Below are 20,706 nucleotides of genomic sequence, written 5' to 3'. Positions count from 1 at the left end.
CCTGAAAACCTGACCTGGCTCCGGCTCTCGAGGACCGGACTTGCCTACTCCTGCTCTAGGGTATACATATTCAGGGCTTCCAGTCTCTCCTCGAATGTCTTTTGTGTCCCTTGTTATGGTTTAAGATGAATAATTAAATGACAGAGGGTAAAGTTTCAAGTTTTATTACCATTTGATGAATCGCTTATACAAATTTTCTAAGCGATGTACAATTTAAAAAGCCACTCGATAGTGGTCTCGCATACAATTGAACAACCAAAACAACATACAAATTAAATAAATCAACTAACATATTTGCATTCATATTAAAGACAGACATGATTGAAGAGGGGAAAAGGGGGGAAAAGTTACAACTTCATTCTATATTGGAAATTACATAAAAGGAAAAAAACGAAAGGGAGGGAAAAGGGGTTAATGAGGTTGATATCCGTAACAAAATGTGAAGGGTCCAAAATAAAGCATATTAAACATCAAAAGCGTCTTGAAACAAAAAAGTTTTCAATAATTTTTTAAAAGATGAAAGATCTTTTTCATTTCTGCTATAGTGTGGCAGTGAATTCCACAATGGGTCATGGATTTGATATACCGCTTTTCTGTGAGTACAATCTAAGCGATTTACTTATACTACTGTATATGCAGGTACTTTTCTGTCCCTAGTGTGCTCACAAGCTAACCCTCCCTTTTATAAAAGCGTGGAAGAGGTTTTTAGCGCTGGCTGGCGCATTACCTACTGAGTGAGCACAGCACCGAAGTTTCAAGCTTATTTAAAATTTCTTATACCGCCCAATCAGCCTTCTAGGCGGTGTCTGAATTCTTTTTTTTATATATTCTTTATTCGTTTTATATTTTACATCAAGTGCACAGAAAATAACAGCAATTACATGAATACATCACTTGAAAATCCACAAAATTCTCCATAAATAAGATTTATCCCCTTCCCACCCACCACATCAATATCAAATAAACTACAAAATATAATACAATATATTCTATCCTTCCCTTCATATTTAATGATGAAAAACAAAATCCCACCCCTCCCACCCCATACAATCATTTATGTTATACAGGGAAAAATGATAACTATTCATTACAATAATTTATTAATGGCCCCCACACATCCTTAAATTTATTAAAATATCCTTTTTGAACTGCTAACGCTCTTTCCATTTTATACAAGTGACACACTGAATTCCACCAAAAGCTATAATTCAATCTTTTCCAATCCTTCCAATTATACGTGATTTGTTGGATGGCAACTCCTGTCAAAAACGGTGTATGAATTCATAAAAACATAAAACATACTTCAGCTAAAATACAAGTTTAAGCTGACATTGCGTTACCAAACTGTAACAATAACTTTCGAAGACTTTTAAACCATACTACCAAGCCAATTTTGGGTTCTGGCAATTATCGTCCCTTACTCAGCTCACAGTTTGGACATTAACGTACTATTAGTATACTATAGGGATTAAGGGAGGTTTTTAGGACCAGTGATGGCTCCGATGTATGGAAACTTGGCCAGAGTACTCTAAAACCTTGATCCTTGGAGTTCTTGAGGTCTTTTCCTCCCTTTAATTTCAGTTATATATAAGAGAAACCGTGAGCCTTTAGTTTGTGAGGTTGTGTATTTGTTTAATTAAATAAATCGTATTTCACACTGTCTAAAATTCTAGGCAGGGCTGTGGAGTCGATAGATAAATGTTCCGACTCCGACTCCTCAGTTTTTTGTACTTCTGACTCCGACTCCGACTCCAGGTACCCGAAATTTCCTCCGACTCCTCGACTCCGACTCCACAGCACTGGTTAATTTTCAGATCGTTAAAATGGAATGTCAAGTTGAGAGAAATAAGCATTTTCGACACCACCTTCTTTTTGCTTTTAATCAAGGTTCTAGGGCTGCAGAAGCTGCTTGCAACATTTGTGCTGTGTATATAGTGGGTGCTATAGCTGAAAGAATCGCTCGTGATTGGTATGCCAAGTTCAAAAATGGAGTCGGTAGATAAATGTTCCGACTCCTCAGTTTTTTGTATTTCAGACTCCGACTCCGACTCCAGGTACCCAAAATTTCCTCCGACTCTGACTCCACAGCACTGGTTAATTTTCAGATCGTTAAAATGGAATGTCAAGTTCAGAGAAATGAGCATTTTTGACACCACCTTCTTTTTGCTTTTAATCAAGGTTCTAAGGCCGCAGAAGCTGCTAGCAACATTTGTGCTGTGTAAATAGTGGGTGCTATAGCTGAAAGAATCGCTCGTGATTGGTATGCCAAGTTCAAAAATGGAGTCGGTAGATAAATGTTCCAACTCCTCAGTTTTTTGTACTTCAGACTCCGACTCCAGGTACCCGAAATTTACTCCGACTCCTCGACTCCGACTCCACAGCCCTGATTCTAGGCTCGTGCTTCCAAATCTTTTGTGCCTGTGACCCCAATGATTGTGTGAAAATACAATTGTGTAACCTCTCTGAAAGTGCTGAATAACGATGTACCAATGGAGAGTCCACCTAGGTTGTAAGTTCGAAAGCCAATTTTTGGATCCTGAGTTCTGACCCAAAGTTTGGAAAACTGTTGTAGACAGATAGCAAAATATTCGTACTCAATCGACATAACACATCTGTACAATAAAACAAATTTTTACGTAAAACCAGACATCAACCATTTGTTAATTTATTACTAGCTGGATTTCTCCAGAATTTAGAGAGCTTTGTTATTGTCAAAGCCAGGAACGGAAGAGTTTTTTTTTTTTTGGGGGGGGGGGTTTGAGAGATAGAGAAGTGAATGCTGCCTCATTAAGGCGGACAACTTGTGCCTATTGAGTAAGCTCAGATTATTCTTGAGCTTTAAAGAATGATTCCTATCCTTGAAAATTGAACTGCAAAGGTCATCCATTTGTTTAAGACTTGCTCTCTCACTGTTCTATTTATTTAAGCATTTATATACCACATATAGTCTAAGTGGTTTACATTCAGGAGGGCATACAGGCATCCACAGCCGAAAAAGTATTTATTTCCTGATCTTGTTTTTGAGCTGACCTCCATCCCACTTCAGTTCATGAGCTAGAGCAGTGGTTCCCAACCCTGTCCTGGACGACCACCAGCCAGTCGGGTTTTCGGGATAGCTCTAATGAATATGTATGGGGCAGATTTGCATGCCTTTCACCTCCATTACACTTCTCCTTCTGGATTTCCGGGGGAAAGGGGCAGAGCCGGACCGCAAATGGTGAAATACCGTAAATATCTTCTGGTCCGGCTCTGACCCACCCCTGCCTCCCTCCTGCCTTCCCCCCGGCATCCCGGCTTTACCTGGTGGTCTAGCGGGCATTCGGGGCAGGAGCGATCTTCCTACGCTCCTGCCCCGTGCCGATCGCCAATAGGAAATAGCTGCCGTGAGTTCCCGTAGTCTCTCGAGACTACGACGGGAACTCCCCACAGCCATTTCCTATTGGCGATCTACACGGGGCAGGAGCGTAGGAAGATCGCTCCTGCCCTGAAAGCCCGCTAGACCACCAGGTAAGGCCGGGAAGGCAGGAGGGAGGCGGGGGTGGGTCAAAGCCGGACCAGAAGATATTTGCGGTATTTCACCATTTGCGGTCCGGCTCTGCCCCTATCCCTCGCCGGGGGGAAGGCTAAACGGTGTTTTTTTTTTTTCTTTTTTTCCCCCCTCCCCAAAAAATCACGAATATGTGAAATCGCGATTGCTGAAACCGCGAATGGGGAGGGGGAAGTGTATATGCAAATCTCTCTCATGCATATTCATTAGGGCTATCCCAAAAATCCGACCGGTTGGTGGTCGTCCAGGATAGAGGACACGAATAAATGAGGTACAATATGCTTATAATTCATTTTGAACTTGGGTATAGAAAGACAAGCAATTAAAAAAAAAAAAAAATCAAAATCCACACTGTTAGATTCAAGATTCTTTACTATTCTTTTCCTTCATAAGTCTCTTCGTTAATATTCTCATCACTAGAGTCGGGCAACTGACCTGTAAATTGCAACCTCATTTTTATTAGGGCTGCAAGTTAATCACGGTTAACTTCATGATTAATTCATTATTTATTTGGTTAGTTCTATATTTCGTCCTCCCCAACGAGCTCAGAACAGGCTACAAGGTTGACATACATAATGCATAGACAAACAGATTATGAATTTACATGTGTACAGTAATGTTAGATATATAGATATTAATTACATTGCAGCATCTCTTCTGCTCTCTTTGATTCCCAATCCCTATCCTCGGTGTGATCTGGCATCTTCACTCATACTTGCAATTCAACATCACGCCCGCCAGTCTACATTAATGGTAATCTTCTGTTGGTCCCTGGCAGTGGGGATATTGGACATATGCAGCCTGCAGTCTGGTCCGGAGCTTTCCTTCTGACCCGTCCTGCCCAGTGATGGTAGAGAAGGCAGGAAGCTCCAGAGGGAAAGCTTTGGACAGGCCGTAGGCCTTGTATGTGCAACCCTGCTGTTGCTGGAGACTAACAAAAAACTACTTTTAAGGTAGATAGAGGGGAGAACATATGCCAAACCACAGATGGTGAGAGGGGAGTGAGCTGCAGATCCATAAGCAGATCTGGAGCGACCACCAGTGGTCCAGTAGCTACTTCCCATCAAGCTTGTGTAGCTGCTTATGGGGATGAGGGAGAGGTGATAGCTAGAGGAATGAAGGGAAAAGAGAATGGATGTGGGGGAAGAGAAGAGGGAGGGATGGAAGAGGAAAAGGGGTAGATATTGGATCCTGGGAGTGGGAAGGAAGGAAATTATTAGTCCTTTAGGGAAGGGAAGGGGGTTGGGATTTGATTTACTGCCTTTCTGTAGTTACAGTCAAAGCGGTTTACATAATATAGAGGTATTTATTTTGTACCTGGGGCAGTGGAGGGTTAATTGACTTGCCCAGATTCACAAGGAGCTGCAGTGGGAAATAAAATTCCTTTAATTGCGTTTAAAAATCTTGATTGAAATGCAGTCCTAATTATTACCACTTTTATGAAAAGGAACATTCTTCACTCCTGAGGAACCTTTCCTGTCACGAAGGATCTGTGGAGTAGATTCTTCTGAACTTCTAGTACTGGGGGGACATCCGTCCAGTCGGGGTGTTCACAATAAATGTGAGGTAAATTTGCATGCGCCCCTCCGCCATTGGACTGGACATACAGCTCTCTCATGCATATTTATTGTGGGTATCTTGACAGCTTGAATAGCTGCAGTGGCGTAGAAAGGGTGAGGGGCACCCCTCCTCCGTCGCATGTGTCCCCTTTCCTTTTCCTGTACCTCCTTTGATGTCACTTTCTAGGTGCGGGTCCTGGAGGAAGGCAAGGGGCGCGCACGGTAAGGAGAGGAGCAGGGTGCGAGCGGGCAGGCAAGTGAGCAGGGAGCAAGCGGGTGGGTGAGTGGGGGAGAACAGAGAAGAGGATGGGTGCCACCGCGCCCTTAAGACAACCAAGCCTGGGACGGATCGCACCCCTTTTATAATTCCACTTAATAGCTGGATGTCCTTCAGGAAACTAGTGCCCTATGCCATGTGGCACCTTGATTCACTTACGTTTTCTAGAGCTGCAACTCCACCCCACAGGTGGGGAACCTTGTCCAGTGTTTCAGGAAATACCAATTTTGCCCTTTTGGTGCCTTTGCCTAGTCTTATAACCCCACTTCTACCCTTCTCTTTACACTGGCCTGAAAGGGTCTTCACTTGCTAAACCTCAGGTAACCCTACGTTAGTTTTTGTTATTAAATATGTGTTGGAAATGTTCCTTCTTCTTGCCTGACTTTTTTCTTCTTCTTCGGCAGGTTTATGGAGTCGGAGCTCGATTTAAATGACATCGTACAGGAGATGCATGTCGTTGCCACCATGCCAGACCTGTACCACCTTCTGGTGGAGCTGAATGCTGTCCACTCTCTGCTGGGTCTGCTCGGACATGACAATACAGATATCCTTTGCTATCTAAGGCCCTTATCTCCTGGTGCCTCTTTAATGGTTCATAATCTAAAGCGTGCGAGGACAAAGGCGCGCAGACAACTGAGCGCAGGGCTTGATCATGCCGAAGAAAAAAACGTATTTTAAAGGGCTCCGAAAGGGGGTGTTGGTGGGGAACCCCCCACTTTACTTAATAGAGATTGCGCTGGCGTTGTGGGGGGTTTGGGGGTTTTAACTCCACTCATTATTCTGGAAACTTAGCTTTTTCCCTGTTTTTTAGGGAAAAAGTTAAATTTTCAGTATAATGTGTGGGGGGGGGGTTACACCCCCCACACCCCCCAACATGGCAGCGCGATCCCTATTAAGTAGAGTGGGAGTTCCCCTCCACGCCCCCCATCAGAGCCCTTTAAAATACACTTTTTCTTGGGCGTGATCAAGCCCTGCGCTCAGTTGTCTGCGCGCCTTTGTCCTCGCGTGCTTTTGACCCATCACCCTCTTTAATACTGCCTCCCATGTTCAATCTGTTCCTACCCTATAATTTTATTCAGGGGTATTGAAGAATAGTGTCGATTGATTGCAGCTGGCCCATATTACAGCGGCCAGGCCGATCAGGAGCGTTGGGAAATATATACCCACATCTTAAGGCTCCTTAAGATGTTTGTCTCTGTTCAAGATCTTACCTTCTTGAACTCAAAAGTCCAACTTTGTATGAAGAGAGATTGAGAACAGGCGGTGTCAGTTTTTAGGACTTAGGCTCACAGTCTTGAAGCTGGAAGGTTTTTTTTTCTCTGTGTAAATGTTTACCGTATTTTCACGCATGATTTTTACAAACTGTGCATAACCTTGCGCGTTATACGCGTGAGCGCGTTTTACAACTTTTTTTTACATAGTTCCCCCCCCTCCGCAGGACCGCTCACACCCCCACCCCGAAGGACCGCTCGCACCCCCACAGCCTCACCCCCCCCCCATCATCATGGAGAAGCTCCTACCGTTCTCCTGCTAATTCCTCTTCCGGCGGTCCCGCCCTTTCTCTGACATCAGAGAAAGGGTGGGACCGCCGGAAGAGGAAGCAATGCAGACGCAGGGTTCACAGAAGGGCCGGGACCGCCGGAAGAGGAAGCATTTCAGAGCAGGGCTCACAGAAGGCCCGGGACCGCCGGCAGAGGAAGCAGCAGGAGAACGGTAGGAGCTTCTCCATGATGATGGGGGGGTGGGGAGGCTGGGGGGGTGCGAGCGGTCCTGCGGGGGGGGGGGGTGAATCGGACGTCGGGGGGTGGTGCGAGCGGTCCTGCGGGGTGAATCGGATGTCGGGGGGGGGGGGCATCAGGCTTTCAGGGTGGGGACAGGACTTCAAGGGGGAGAGGAGAGTCGGGGCGGGCCAGAGGAGAGTCGTGGCGGGCGAAAGGAGAGTCGGGGTGGCCAGAGGAGAGTCGTGGCGGCCAGAGGAGAGTCGGGGCGGGCGAAAGGAGAGTCGGGGCGGCGACGGGAGAGTCGGAGCGGCATGCGCGGTATACGGGTGTGCGCGGTATATAAAAATTTCTTTACATAAATTACAGTTTTCCGCGCGCTATACCCGTGTGCGCGTTTTACACGGGTGCGCGGTATATGAGTGAAAATACGGTAGTTAACAAGGGATGTGCTGTATATTTTATGAGGCCACAATGTTTGTGTCCACTAAGAGGAGAATTCATCAATGTGTGCTACTTTTGAGGCGGATTTTTTTTACCACAGCGTCCCATGTTATCCAATGAGAACTTGTGCTAAAATAGCAGAACTTATGGTAAAATAACTCATCTTAACAGTAGCACGCATTAATACATTCCCCTCTAAATCTCTTAAGCTGCAAGTAGTCACTTCTTCTAAATCTGTTGAACCTAGTTTGCTTATGGGCTAGGCCAGGTGTCAGCAACCTGTGGCTCTCCGGGCCCTGACCTTTTAATCTCCCTCCCAACCCCTTGATTACCCTGCTCCTCCCGGCCTACCGAAGTACAGGGACTCTTCATGGCAGGAGCGTGGCCCTCTGGCTCATGCCTCCTTGCAACTGCCTTCTAAAATAGCTGCTGCAACCTTTCACGGCAGCTTGCGGTACTACAGGAAATGCCGCGAGCAGTTGCAAAAGCTCATGGCATCCATTTTAGAAGAGAACCGTGTGGAGGCAAGAACGAGAGGGCCGCACTTCTGCCATGAAGACCCTGCTGGACCTCGTTAGGCACGGGGGAGGGAGATCATGGGGTTGGGAGAGAGATTAAAGGGTCGGAACCTAGAGAGGGGAGAGAACTTTGGCTATGGGTTGGGGGGGGGAGAGAGGTGCAGGGAAGAAAGAGGGGAGAGAAACTAGACCTTGGGGAGGGAAGAGAGAATGAGAGACCTGGAACATCTCAAACTCCCTTCTCAACCCATTGCGGCTGTTTGTAAATCTTGGGTCAAATTTTTAGGGTAAATTGTCTCTTTGCTTTAAAAAAGTTGCCAACCCCTGGGCTAGGCATACTTTGTTGGATATATCCCTTGAAGCAGCCAACAGGGAACCTTGTCGGGAGATGGCGTGGAATCCTGTATTTCTGAAGATTTAGGAATGTTGACTATGTCTACATTTGGAAGACTGAGACTGGATATTCACAGGTTCCGCTGGATATGAGATACACACAGATTGCACCCCAGCAAGTGTGTTTTCTCACTTTGAGATAAGTCTGGTGAAGGTGGTTGGAGTGTTTTTTTTTTTTTTTTTTAATGCCTATGATAGAAATAATGACAGCCTATATCCACAACAGATGTGATAAAGCTGTTGCATAAGTTTGAGACTTTTTTCTCCACCACTTAGTTTTGCTCAGACTTGACCTCTGGTGATAAATTTGCTGGGGAACATTTGGTAACGAGTTAATTGCTGTGCTGTTGTAATACCCTGTGTAATTAGTGTGTAATATATTTAGCGTTACAGAGTATGGGAAATATAACCACAGTTTACTGGTTATTATGACTTTAAATTTACATTTGGTTACTGTTCTCGGCTAGAATTTCTTTCAAGATGCTATATTTAATTTATAAGGCTGTAGTTAGCTCACAGGATGCATTAATATATTCAAATAGGACTTAATGCTCATCTGATCAATCTCTACAGGTTCCTGATTTGACCAGGCCAGTGCTTTTGGTTATGATTTTGGATCAGGTCACAAAATATCATTCATTATGTTTAGGAAGGCTTTAAGCAGACAGCAGAAGAGCCCCTCGGCCTTGGGATACAAACAGAACAACAAAAAAGGCAAGGGGGATATCTTTTCAACCAATAATAAAGTCATTATTTGAAACAAAAAGGTCCCAACAAGGATGCCAGTTTTTTTTTTTTTATTTCTTTATTCATTTTATAACTTACATCAAGTGTACAGTAAATATCAAACAATTATAGTACAACATCACTTGAAAATCTACAATATCATACAACAAGAAGATTTAACCCCCACCCCCTCCCAAATTCATATATAACTAAAATATACCACATGAAAATAATATCATATGTCATTCATAAATATATTATTAGTAGAAAACCAGGAATCCCCCTTCGCACCCCAAATCCACATGAGTATTAAAATTGGGAAAAGTGTAAATTATTCATTATAATACTTTAATAATGGTCTCCACACATCTTTAAATTTATTATAGTAACCTTTTTGAACTGCCAACGCTCTTTCCATTTTATACACGTGACAAACTGAATTCCACCAGAAACAATAATTCAGTCTTTTACAATCCTTCCAATTATATGTTATTTGTTGGATGGCAACTCCTGTCAATATCATCAAAAGCTTGTTATTATTAGCAGATATTTGACATTTAGTTCTCATAGACATGCCAAATAAAATTGTGTCATATGACAATGCTACATGATTTTTTTCAAAAAATTTCAACAAGTGAACAATAAATATTCATAAAATACATTAATTAATCACTTGACAGTCTTATTTGTATTACTTTAAATAACTAAATAGAAAAGTCCCCCCCTCCCCCCCAATTCTTTAATAAATTTCCATTTTCAGAAACTCCAACAAGTGTATAATAATTATTCAAAAATATATTAATTAATTACTAACATGCAATTTATTTGATCCCAAATAGACTGCCAAAAAAGCCTTAACAAAACAATAAATGATCTAAGGTTCCAGCTTCGAGAAGACAATGTCAACATCTATTAGACGTAGGTGTTTGGAAGACGCCTTCTTCAGGGGACACTTTGCCGAAACAAAATTCAGGGTCAAAAAAGGCCCGTTTGCTATTCTGAACAATGTGACAATGAAATTATTGGTTGAAAAGACATCCAGTTCTCTAGGAAGGCTTTGAGAGCATGGTTGTGAAGTGATGGCTAACTTATGTATTGAGGAGAGAAGGACTGTTTGATTATGTTAGATAATTGTAAAGTTATGTTTCAGTGTTGCTTATTATACTTTTTTTGCATTGTGTAATGAATGGTGTTACGAAGGGCTCCTTTTACTAAGCTGCGTGAGCGTTTTTACCCCCCCCCCGCAGCATTTTAGCACGCGCTAAACCCGCGCTGCGTGGCTAGAACTAACGCCAGCTCAATGCTGGCATTAGCGTCTAGCCCGCGCTACTCCACGCGTTAATGCCCTAACGCGGCTTAGTAAAAAGAGCCCCAATTTTCTTTTTTTTTTTTTTTAATCTAACCTGCTTAATTCTTTGGTAACAAGCGGCATATAAAATAAATTGATTGCTGTTTGTGCTGCTGTAGTGGCACGTTTTGGAATATGGCTGGTGAGGGAGGGAATAAGTAGGGTTTAAAAAAAAAATTTATAAACTAGGTCAGCTGGTGGTAGCTCAGGAGAGCCTCGAAGAGTTGTAAATCTATTTCCAGGATCCCCAACTGAGAAAGGAAGCTTTTACAGTATGTGTTGTCGAGTATAAACTAGAGGTCTGAACGGGGATCACGGGAGTCCCGCAGGATTCCCCCCCTAACCCACGGGGACTCCCACGGGGACCCCCCTCTGGCCCACGGGGCTCCCACGGGGACCCCCCTCTAGCCAACGGGACTCCCACGGGGATGGAAGGCTTTGGAAGCAGGTTCATCCATATAATATAATGGACACGTCAGCCTTAGTAAAAGAGGGGGTTTATAAGTTAATTACCTGAGCAGAAAACAAAACAAGGGTTCCACCAAAGAGATTCCACAAGGAAAACAGCAGCGCAAACACAAAAGAAACTGTGGAATTGATGATCCTGTCAGAAGTAATTGCTGCTTTTTATAGGGACGGGCGGGGATGGAGGTAATTCCTTGCTGGGACGGGTGGGGATGGAGAGGATCCTGGCGGAGACGGGCGGGGATGGGTGGGATTTCTGTCCCCGTGCAACTCTCTAGTATAAACCTCTTCTTCCCAGGTCTCTTGACACTCTTTTTCAAAGGAAATAGCAGGACTTCCAAGAGCATCTTTTACCTTCTGGTTCCTCCTTTCTCATCTATGATCTGTGTAGAACAGGGCTGCCCAAGTCCAGTCCTCGAGATCTACTGGCAGGCCAGGTTTTCAGGATATCCACAATGAACATGCTTGAGAGAGATTTGCCTGCACTGCCTTCTTGGTATGCAAATCTCTCTCTCATGCATATTCATTGTGGATATCCTGAAAACCTGGCCTGCCAGTAGATCTCGAGGACCGGACTTGGGCAGCTCTGGTGTAGAAGATTGTCATATAGAACCTGGATGTTAAAAAATATACTGTGATGCAGAAGATATAATGGGTCTGAGATTACCACAATTCAGAGCCAGTATCATAAGGCCGGAAGCTTTTCTTTTAAGGCCATTTATTACTTTTTTTTTCCATTTCCTATTCAGAGACCCTCTATGAATCCCACATAGGGTTGGTGAAATATCTATACTTCCTGCATAAGATCCTGTGAGAAGTACAGATACCGCAGTCCTGAGTTTGTCTGCCAAGCCCCTTCCTTTTCCCTTGTTTAACAGCAACCTGAACCCCCACCTTTTTGATGTCGCCTTCAATCCATAACCCTACTCCCCACTTCCCTAGCCAGCAGATGAACCATTCCCCTTTACTGTATCCCCCACCCTGGAATCCTATTTGTCCGTCTTGTCTGTTTAGATATTACTGGTTTGAAGAGAATGTGTGTGGGGTGGGGGCACAGAGAAAAAAATAGGAAAGGGTGTGTGTCGGGAAGGAGGCTCTCTAGAAAAGTGAGGAGAGCAGAAGGGAAAAAAAGTTTGAATAAAATCAGTATTTTTGTACATCAGAAAATGGTGTTGCTCAGTGGACATAAGTCATAAGAGCTATGACTTATGTCCATAACGAGTCTCTGCTGTTGAGCATTACATCATGAGCCTTTAGTTCATATACCCCTCTCATACCTTCTCCAGAGTTTTACTTGGGCCATTGCAGAGTCCAGTGACTGTGATCCTCTAACTGGCTGCCCAGGTGTCACTCTGTGCTAAGGACACAACAGCCTATGTTTGACCTGCTAAGCAGAAGCCCAAGTCTAGAAATCTAAGCGGAAACTACTTGCACAGAAGTGCACACCACTTAACCACCTGAGCTACCAACCTGGCCCATCTAGCATTTTTCCCTTTTCTGATGAGTGTAAAAAAAAACTAAACTAAACTGGAAGAGAATGAATTAAGGGCAAAGTTTTTTCCTTGTGGTAAGAAATTCATCTTTAACATTTCCAACATGTATCGATTGCCGTTGTGGATCTGCTTCAGGAGCTCACAGATATTGACACGCTCCATGAAAGTGAAGAAGGCGCTGAGGTTCTCATAGATTCTCTGGTAAGAAACACTTTCTGTTGCAATAAGGCGTTTGGGCCCGTTGTCTTCCTATGATAAGACTTGGTTTGAAACTTCACATTACTAAATTAGTGTTCATAGATGAGGTGTTGTCATAGAAGTGGCAGAAATTCAGTTAGAGTGGATGTGCAGAGAACCGTCTTTGTATGTTATGTGAGGAGGAGAGCTGGAGGTGGTTTCTCCATATCCTTTCCTTACCAAACTGTAGATGAAGTTTGATGGTGGGGAGGGCTGTTTTGGCAGCTGATTAGATTAGGACTAGGCTTTCCAAACTTGTCTAGGAGATCCTAAGAACCAGTTGGGTTCTTAGGATCTCCATAATTAATATGCATAAGAGATATGCAGTTAAGAGAGAGATCATTGGGGAAGGACATCATGTTTGGGAAGCTCAAAGGAACCCGGCGAAGAGGTCGACCTGCAATCAGATGGCTGAACACGTTGAAAACAACCATTGCCATGACGCTGGAGGACCTTTCCGGACTAGCACGAAACCGATTTCTTTTTAGATCAACAATTCATCAAGTCGCTAGGACTCGAGCACGAGTCGACGACACATTAACAACAAGAGATATGCATATGCCAGGTCTCCAATGAACATAAGACTTGCCTTACTGTGATAGACCGAAGGTCCATCAAGCCCAGAATCCTGTTTCCAACAGTGGCCAACCCAGGTCCCAAGTACCCAGCTAGATCCCAAGTAGTAAAACAGATTCTATGCTGCTTATCCTAGGAAGAAGCAGTGGATTTCCCCAAGCCATCTCAATAGTGGCCTGTGGACTTCTCTTTTAGGAAGTTGTGCAAACTGTATTTATCATGCCTGGTGTAAATGATTTTGAACTGAAATTTTACTGCATAGATCCTGTTTACTGGGTAGATTTAAATCCTTTCAGAACCAGGCTCAGTGCTCTTCATGAACAGTGTGGACAAAACTATTTGCCCCAATGCACCTTTGACCTTAGCCTGTGGCTAATTCTTTGGATTCCGCATTTTCATGAAACCCATGAACTGGTTTTCTTTTTAAGACCAATCTTTATTCGATGCCAGTATATAAAATTTGGGATTGACAGTTGCCCAGATACGCTAATTTGGACACCACCTCTTTGTTTTTCCACAGACCTATAAAATTTTCCCAGTTAATCCTGTTTTGCAAGCATGACTCCATGATGTTCTGACCTGGATGAAAGCAGCCTTTTAAATTTCATTGTACGGTTTTACTGTAACCTAACTCGGAGTAGGAAAAACTAAACACAAGAAAATAGAATGCTGCATTAAACTAGCTAAGAATCGTCTTCATTCCTTCACCCCTATTTGACTGTACCGCTGTGCCCCCCATCCCAATTGTGTATCTGCAATTGCCATCAGTTAATACAGAATACTGCAGCTCAGCTCATTTTGGGGAAATGAAAGTATGATCATGTTTCCCCTTTGTTGATCGAGCTTCACTGGCTCCCAGTTCGCTTTAGGATCCAGTTTAAATGCGCATGCAAAATCTTCAAGCTTCTCTATGGAATATTTGATCCTTTTGTCCCCTTATGTTGGAATTCCCTTAGACTTTTCCATTTGAGAAACAACACACAAAGATATACGTTAGCCTTCCCTTCCTTTAAGGGAATTAAATCTGCTGGGAAGCTCAGTCGATCTTTTGTTTTCAAGTTTGTAGAGATCTGGAATGAACTTTTAGGCCAGCTGCAATTATTTCGTAAATTCCTGAAAACTTTGTTGTTCTTGCAATTTTTGAATGGTTTAACTTACAGCCTCAACGAAATGATAATATTATAGTTATTTTTCTTATGCTTTTCTTATGTACTTTAGTTTTTAATTAGTTCTTCCTTCTCCTATGTACTCTAGTCTTAATTATATGTGAACCGAGTCGAGCTCCACTGGGAGATGACCCGGTATATAAACCAAAGATTAGATTAAATTAGATCCTCTGTGTAAATGTAAACCCTTCCCTCCTTTTGCCCTATCTACTCACAAGGAATTACCATCTTTTATTGATGAGATGGAACTAACACTGTCCATCCGACCTTTGGGCCTCTTAACTTGTAAATCGCCTTGAACCCCTATTTGATAAGTACGATCCAGAAATTGAGATTAGATTAGAACAGTGTATTGCAAACTATGTGCCTCTTGAGATTTCAGGTGTGCCGCCAGGCGCTGGGGAGGAGGAGAGGCTTCAGCTGACTGCCTACAGGATGTGCCTCTCGCGGCAAGAGGCAGTTCCTGTAGGCAATCAGCCAGCGCCAGCACCTCTCCTTCTCCCCGTGCGTCTACCCTGCTGGCGTCCCTCCACAGGCGGCTCGGCCCATCTGGAGGGCCTTCACGCATGCACGGACATCGACGTGATGCATGCGTGTGACATCATCACGTCAACGTCTACACACTTCCGGATGCCTCGAACTACGGCCACTACATTTGGTTTGCTGCGGCTGGACAAAGTCTGCGAGACACTGGATTAGAAAAAAGAGCACAACCTTAGTTCTCCCTGTGACCCTTCTCTTTTTCCGTCTTGTGTTGTCAATACACTTCCCCCTCCCCATTCGCAGTTTCTGCACTCGCGATTTCACATAATCGCGATTTTTTTCTGGGGAGGGGGAAAATTTAAAAAACCCATATTTTTTACCTCCCTGCCGTCTTCCCGGCCTTACCTGGTGGTCTAGAGGGCTTTTGGGGCAGGAGCGATCTTCCTACGCTCCTGCCCCGTGCAGATCGCCATGAGGAAATGGCTGTAGGGAGTTCCCGTCGTAGTCTCGAGAGGCTACGGGAACTCCCAGCAGCCATTTCCTCATGGCGATCTGCACGGGGCAGGAGCGTAGGAAGATCACTCCTGCCCCGAAAGCCCTCTAGATCACCAGGTAAGGCCGGGAAGGCGACAGGGAGGTGGGGGTGGGTCAGAGCCGGATAATCGCGGTTTTTCGCAATTTGCGGTCCAGCTCTGCCCGTATCCCCTGCGAATAACGAGGGAGAAGTGTAATTAAACTTAATGTCCCTCTTGCTAAGAGGTAGTATAAGGAGGGAGCATGAAAATGCCATCTCGTGGAGATGTTCATTACCGAGTGAATGTGCCACAGAGCCTTATGCATCTGCCTGTCCCTTGAATAAATTGCTTTGTTTGTAAAACAGTGGGACTCTTAATCCTTCACTCAGAAGTTGGGATTAAAGGAGGTGGTAGGGGGTGAATGTTTAACGTTTGTTGATGAGTCAGTGGGAGACTGTTCTTTTCTCCCTCTTCTCTTTCCTTCCAGTCCCTGTGGTCTTGTTGCCTCGTCATTAGAATGTTACCTTCCAGAGGTTAATTACGATGCCCTGAATGATTTCCCTCTGCTGCTCTATGGGCTGTTTTAATTACCGTCCCCTGCTAGAGAGGTTGCCGAATGAATAGCGAGGCGGAGATCGAAGCGAGCGGATGCCTTTTAGAAAATCTGCACCGAGCACTAATATGTTGAACAAAGGTTCCTTTGTTTTCCCTTGTCACCAGTCTGGTTGCTGGAACCAGATCTGGGGAGATTTGATTGTCTCTTTTGAAAGGGAGAGTGAATTCCCATCCGAGGAAACAATTTATTATCTGCTGGAAGGTTCTGTCTAGGATACAGATACGGGGCTGTATGAATACCCTCTCCTGTGTTCTGGCTGATAGGCCCGTAGTAGCATGGGCCAAATAGAACAGGGCGAGAGGAGCAAACCTTGTCAAAGCCAGTGGGAAATGTTGTGACAGTACAGCTTGCTTTTAAATGCATGGAGGCTCTTTTATTATTCAATTGTATCATATAATTCAAAGGAATTTAATGGAAAGCAGCTGCAACAGATATTTCAGTTTCATAGAATGTCCCCGGGATTATGAAAAGGGAGGAGAGGAGCTGCTTCGAGGGGATACACACATGGCAAGAAGAAACGATAACGCATGAAACAGTCCGATTAAAAGAACACCAAGGTCCAAATATTCCCAAACAGGAACCTGAGGGATCAAAAGTGAATTTAGAAACTAGAGGTCCAAAAAATAAAAATGGGAAGCTTAGTAAATGGGCTTTTAACCCATGACATGCTGACTATATTTTTCAGTATGTTGCTTGGTTAATGACACTTTCAGTTACTCGACCAGATATTAATAAGTGTCTAGGATAATGATGTCATTTTAGGCATTTCAAAATCTTTACTCCTTTTTGTACCAGCATTAGAAAATGACATGGGGACAAATTTGTCCCCATTCCTGTAAGCCCTGCCTTAGCTGCACAAGCCTCGAGCGCTTATGATTTGAACGTGTTTGAGGCTTGTGCAGATGAGGATGGGGCAGGGACAGGAAAAGAACTCACGGGGGACGGGACGGGAAATTGTGTGCATAGAAATAAAACTGGCTGCACAAAGGCTTATTTTTGAAAATGTATCCCTGCAGGCCCTGAACTTAAAGTGACAGGTTGTCTAACCAAAGCCCCGATGCTCAAAAGCTTTCTTGGGCAGTAAGACTCGTTAAATCAGTCTTACTGGCACAGAAAGCTTTCCTCCCGACGTAAAAAAAGAGTTCTTTGTTTATGCTACCAATCTTTGTAGCAGCCAACGAGAACCCTATGCAAATGCATTATAAGGAGCTCATTAGTATTCTAATAAGCTTCCTTGTGATGCACAAACGGGAACCGCTCTCCCCAGCACCAAATAAATTTTCGCATGTGTTGTGAGACTACACAACACACATACAACAGCTGCACCCATTAAAGAAAAAAACAACAACCCAAAAAGTCATTTGCAACTGATCCGGCAGGCACTGCAAAGGACTTTTTTTATTTTTTTAAATGGGCGCAGCTATTGTACGCTTACGCAAACCATGCACAACAATTGTACCCATTAAAATAAAAGTCTATGGCTTGACAGAGAGTAACACCCCTGTCCCCCGACACACCTGTACCTTTTTTCTTGAAAGATCGGCAGGACAGACGCCCACTCCCTCCTGCCTCAAAGCCCACCTCTTCAAAATAGAAACATAGAAAAATGACGGCAGATAAGGGCCATAGCCCATCAAGTCTGCCCACTTCACAGACCCACCCCCCTGAGTCTGCTCTCCTGGAGATCCCTCTCCTAATGACCCATCCTTAACTCCACCCTCTTAAGGATTCCATATGGGCATCCCATTTACCCTTAAAATCTGGCACGCTGTTGGCCTCGATTACCTGTATTGGAAGCTTGTTCCAATGATCAACCACTCTTTCGGTGAAGAAATACTTTCTGGTGTCCCCATGAAATTTCCCGCCCCTGAGTTTAAGCGGATGCCCTCTTGTGGCTGAGGGTCCCTTGTGGCTCTGCCCCTGCCTGGTGCATCCTGAGCCGGCAAGGAAAGTCCCAAACAGCTGAGCAGCAGGGGAAGCCCCAAAGCCACCAATCAGTGAACATAAGAACATAAGAAATGCCTGCACCGGATCAGACCTGGGGTCCATCCAGTCCGGTGATCCGCACACGCGGAGGCTCAGCCAGGTGTACCCTGGCAAATACCTTATTCACTCGTATCCCTCAATATGTCCTGCAAGAAAATGTGCGTCCAATTTTCCCTTAAATCCTAGAATGGTGGTTTCCTCCACCATCTCTTCCGGGAGAGAGTTCCAGGCGTTCACCACTCGCTGTGTGAAGCAGAACTTTCTGACATTTGTCCTGGCAGTGTCAGAAAGTTCTGCTTCACACAGTGGCTTTGGGGAGTCCTCCCAGATCAGCTGGGCAGGGATTCCCCTGCCGTGATCAGCTCAGCCAGTAGGGGGCAGCAGCGGCAGAAGAAAAAATTTTGACAGGAGAGATTGGAGGTGGGGGGGAGTTTGGCCTAGCAATCACTCTTCTGAGAAGGCGTCAGGCACACCCATTAAGAAAAAAAATTACTCCCACCAGGGTATTTATTTTTTTTTTTATTGTGGTGTCGGAACTTTGTGCCTCAGGTTAGCAACCCTCTTTGGCAGAATGAAGTTATGCTTCTCAAAAGGTTTGATCTTTTGCTGCTGCTGGAGCATTCATTTTATGCTAGCAGTGGGGAAACGCTTCTTGGTATAGGTTCTGCACCACTAGGGACCTCTTTTCAAGGTGATAAACTTGGAATTCATTTAGGTCTAAATTCAGTATCCAGCCATGAATACTTTCACTTGGCTGGACAAAAAAGCCACCGTGAATTGTGGGAAATTGTTGAAATAACGAATAATACAACTAAAGTGTGATGAAAACTAGACTTCTTCTGGAAAGACTAAGAAATCAAACACATTAAATATGCAGTGTGGATGGAAGTGCCTGTAGTTGGTATTGTCTAATGAGCTTATTTTGGCCCTGGAGCATAGTGTAATTCTGTGGCAAGATGAAATTATCAAAGCAGAAGAGCTGTGAAAATTCAGACCATATTTTGAATGTACAACATTCCTTCCAACTGGGATAACATTTTCTTTGCGAGATGTGTTTTCCCACCTTGGTATTAGAGAAGCTGGAAGTGATATTGTCAAAGGGGACTAAAATAAATTAAGAGAGATGAGACGAGCGACTGTTAGGAGCGCTAACACAGAAGCTGGCTTCCGGGTTGCTCCTGCTTGACTGCACCAAGCAAGGATGTATCAAGAGATTTGAAGTAGAGAATGACACGGTGGATGTTACCCACAGCTAGCCACGAGTAGCTGCGGGTAACCCGCCAAAACGGTGGAGGGGGGAAAGGTGCTCACCGCAGGTACGGGGACAAGGCCATCCACCGCCCCGTGAAGCGGTGAATGGCCTTGTCCCCGCAGTTAAGGGAGGGAACGTGCTTGGTCACCGATTGCGCGCGGCCCCTCCCTCCTTCCTACCTTCCTACAAATCTATCAGTTTCTCTTTTCTAATTCTTCTCCTCCCCCAGGTTGATGGGCAGGTCATAGCCCTTTTGGTCCAGAACCTGGAACGACTGGATGAAAGCGTTAAAGAGGAGTCAGATGGAGTCCACAACACACTTGGTAATGCTGAATGTTTTCTAATAGTGCACTTTTAATTCATGTCTTCGCTCTTTCCCTTATACATTAAATGATCTTTTGGGTCAATGTCCCTAAATAGGTTCATTTTACATATACTGTAACACTATCTGTCTTCAAGTAACCCCAATCATTTGAGCTTTCAAGATATCTAAATACAAATATTCAGATTTGCCTAAGGTGTACACAGCACATGCAAAAGCTTTCATGCACATTGACAGTAGATATCTTGCCAAATCCAAAGGCCTCTATTCCATCCTCATCCTTCGTGATGTATCCGCAGCTTTTGACATGGTAAATCACCACCTACTCATTGATACACTGTCCTTGCTTGGATTTCAGGGCTCTGTAATCGCATGGTTTTCTTCCTAACTTTCTCATCACACCTGTAGCATATGCTGTGGTGGATCCTCCTCCACTGCCATCCCGCTGTTGGTCAGTGTATCCTCACTTCCATCTACACTTCTTCCCTTGGTGCTCTAATCTCCTCCCATGACTTTCAGTATCACTTCTATGCCAACAACTCGCAGATCTCTCTCTCTACTCCTGAAACATCGACAGACATTCAGTCACGGGTTTCAACCTGCTTGTCTGACATTGCTACCTGGATGTCTCGCTGCAAAGATTGGCCCCTTATCTTTCCACCTAAGCCTGTCTCTCCTCTTCCCCCGCGCTCTCTTTCTGTGAACAACACCCTCATCCTCCATGTCTCGTTGGCTCACAACTTTGGGGTAATCTTTGACTCATCTCTCTCCTTTGCTTCACATATTCAACAAACTGCCAAAACCTGTCATTTTTCTCTCTACAGTATCACTAAAATCAGACCCTTCCTTTTTGAGTACACTGCCAAGACCCTCATCCATACCCTCTTCACATCATGCCTAGACTACTGCAACCTGCTTCTCATTGGCCTTCCACTAAACTATCTCTCTCCCCTTCAATCTGTTCAGAACTCTTCTGCATTCCTCATATTCCATCAGTTTCATTATGCTCACATAACCCTCTCCTCAAGACACTTAATTGGTTCCCTACAAGTGTATTCACTCTGC

General features: G+C 44.3%; 1 protein-coding gene across 2 annotated transcripts in view; it reads left to right on the top strand.

The window, feature by feature from the left end:
* The window catches only part of CTNNBL1 (catenin beta like 1), a 234,562-nt gene that overhangs the window by 116,457 nt on the left and 97,399 nt on the right, over nt 1–20,706 (top strand). For both annotated transcript variants that reach the window (XM_033963856.1, XM_033963855.1), the window contains exons 4-6: nt 5,788–5,927; nt 12,592–12,689; nt 19,549–19,642. In XM_033963856.1, the coding sequence (XP_033819747.1) occupies nt 5,788–5,927; nt 12,592–12,689; nt 19,549–19,642 (332 nt within the window). The remainder of the gene's footprint in view (nt 1–5,787; nt 5,928–12,591; nt 12,690–19,548; nt 19,643–20,706) is intronic.

The sequence above is a fragment of the Geotrypetes seraphini genome, chromosome 11, assembly GCF_902459505.1.
Source record: "Geotrypetes seraphini chromosome 11, aGeoSer1.1, whole genome shotgun sequence".
Taxonomy (NCBI): domain Eukaryota; kingdom Metazoa; phylum Chordata; class Amphibia; order Gymnophiona; family Dermophiidae; genus Geotrypetes; species Geotrypetes seraphini.
This window is presented reverse-complemented; position numbering and strand designations above follow the sequence as displayed.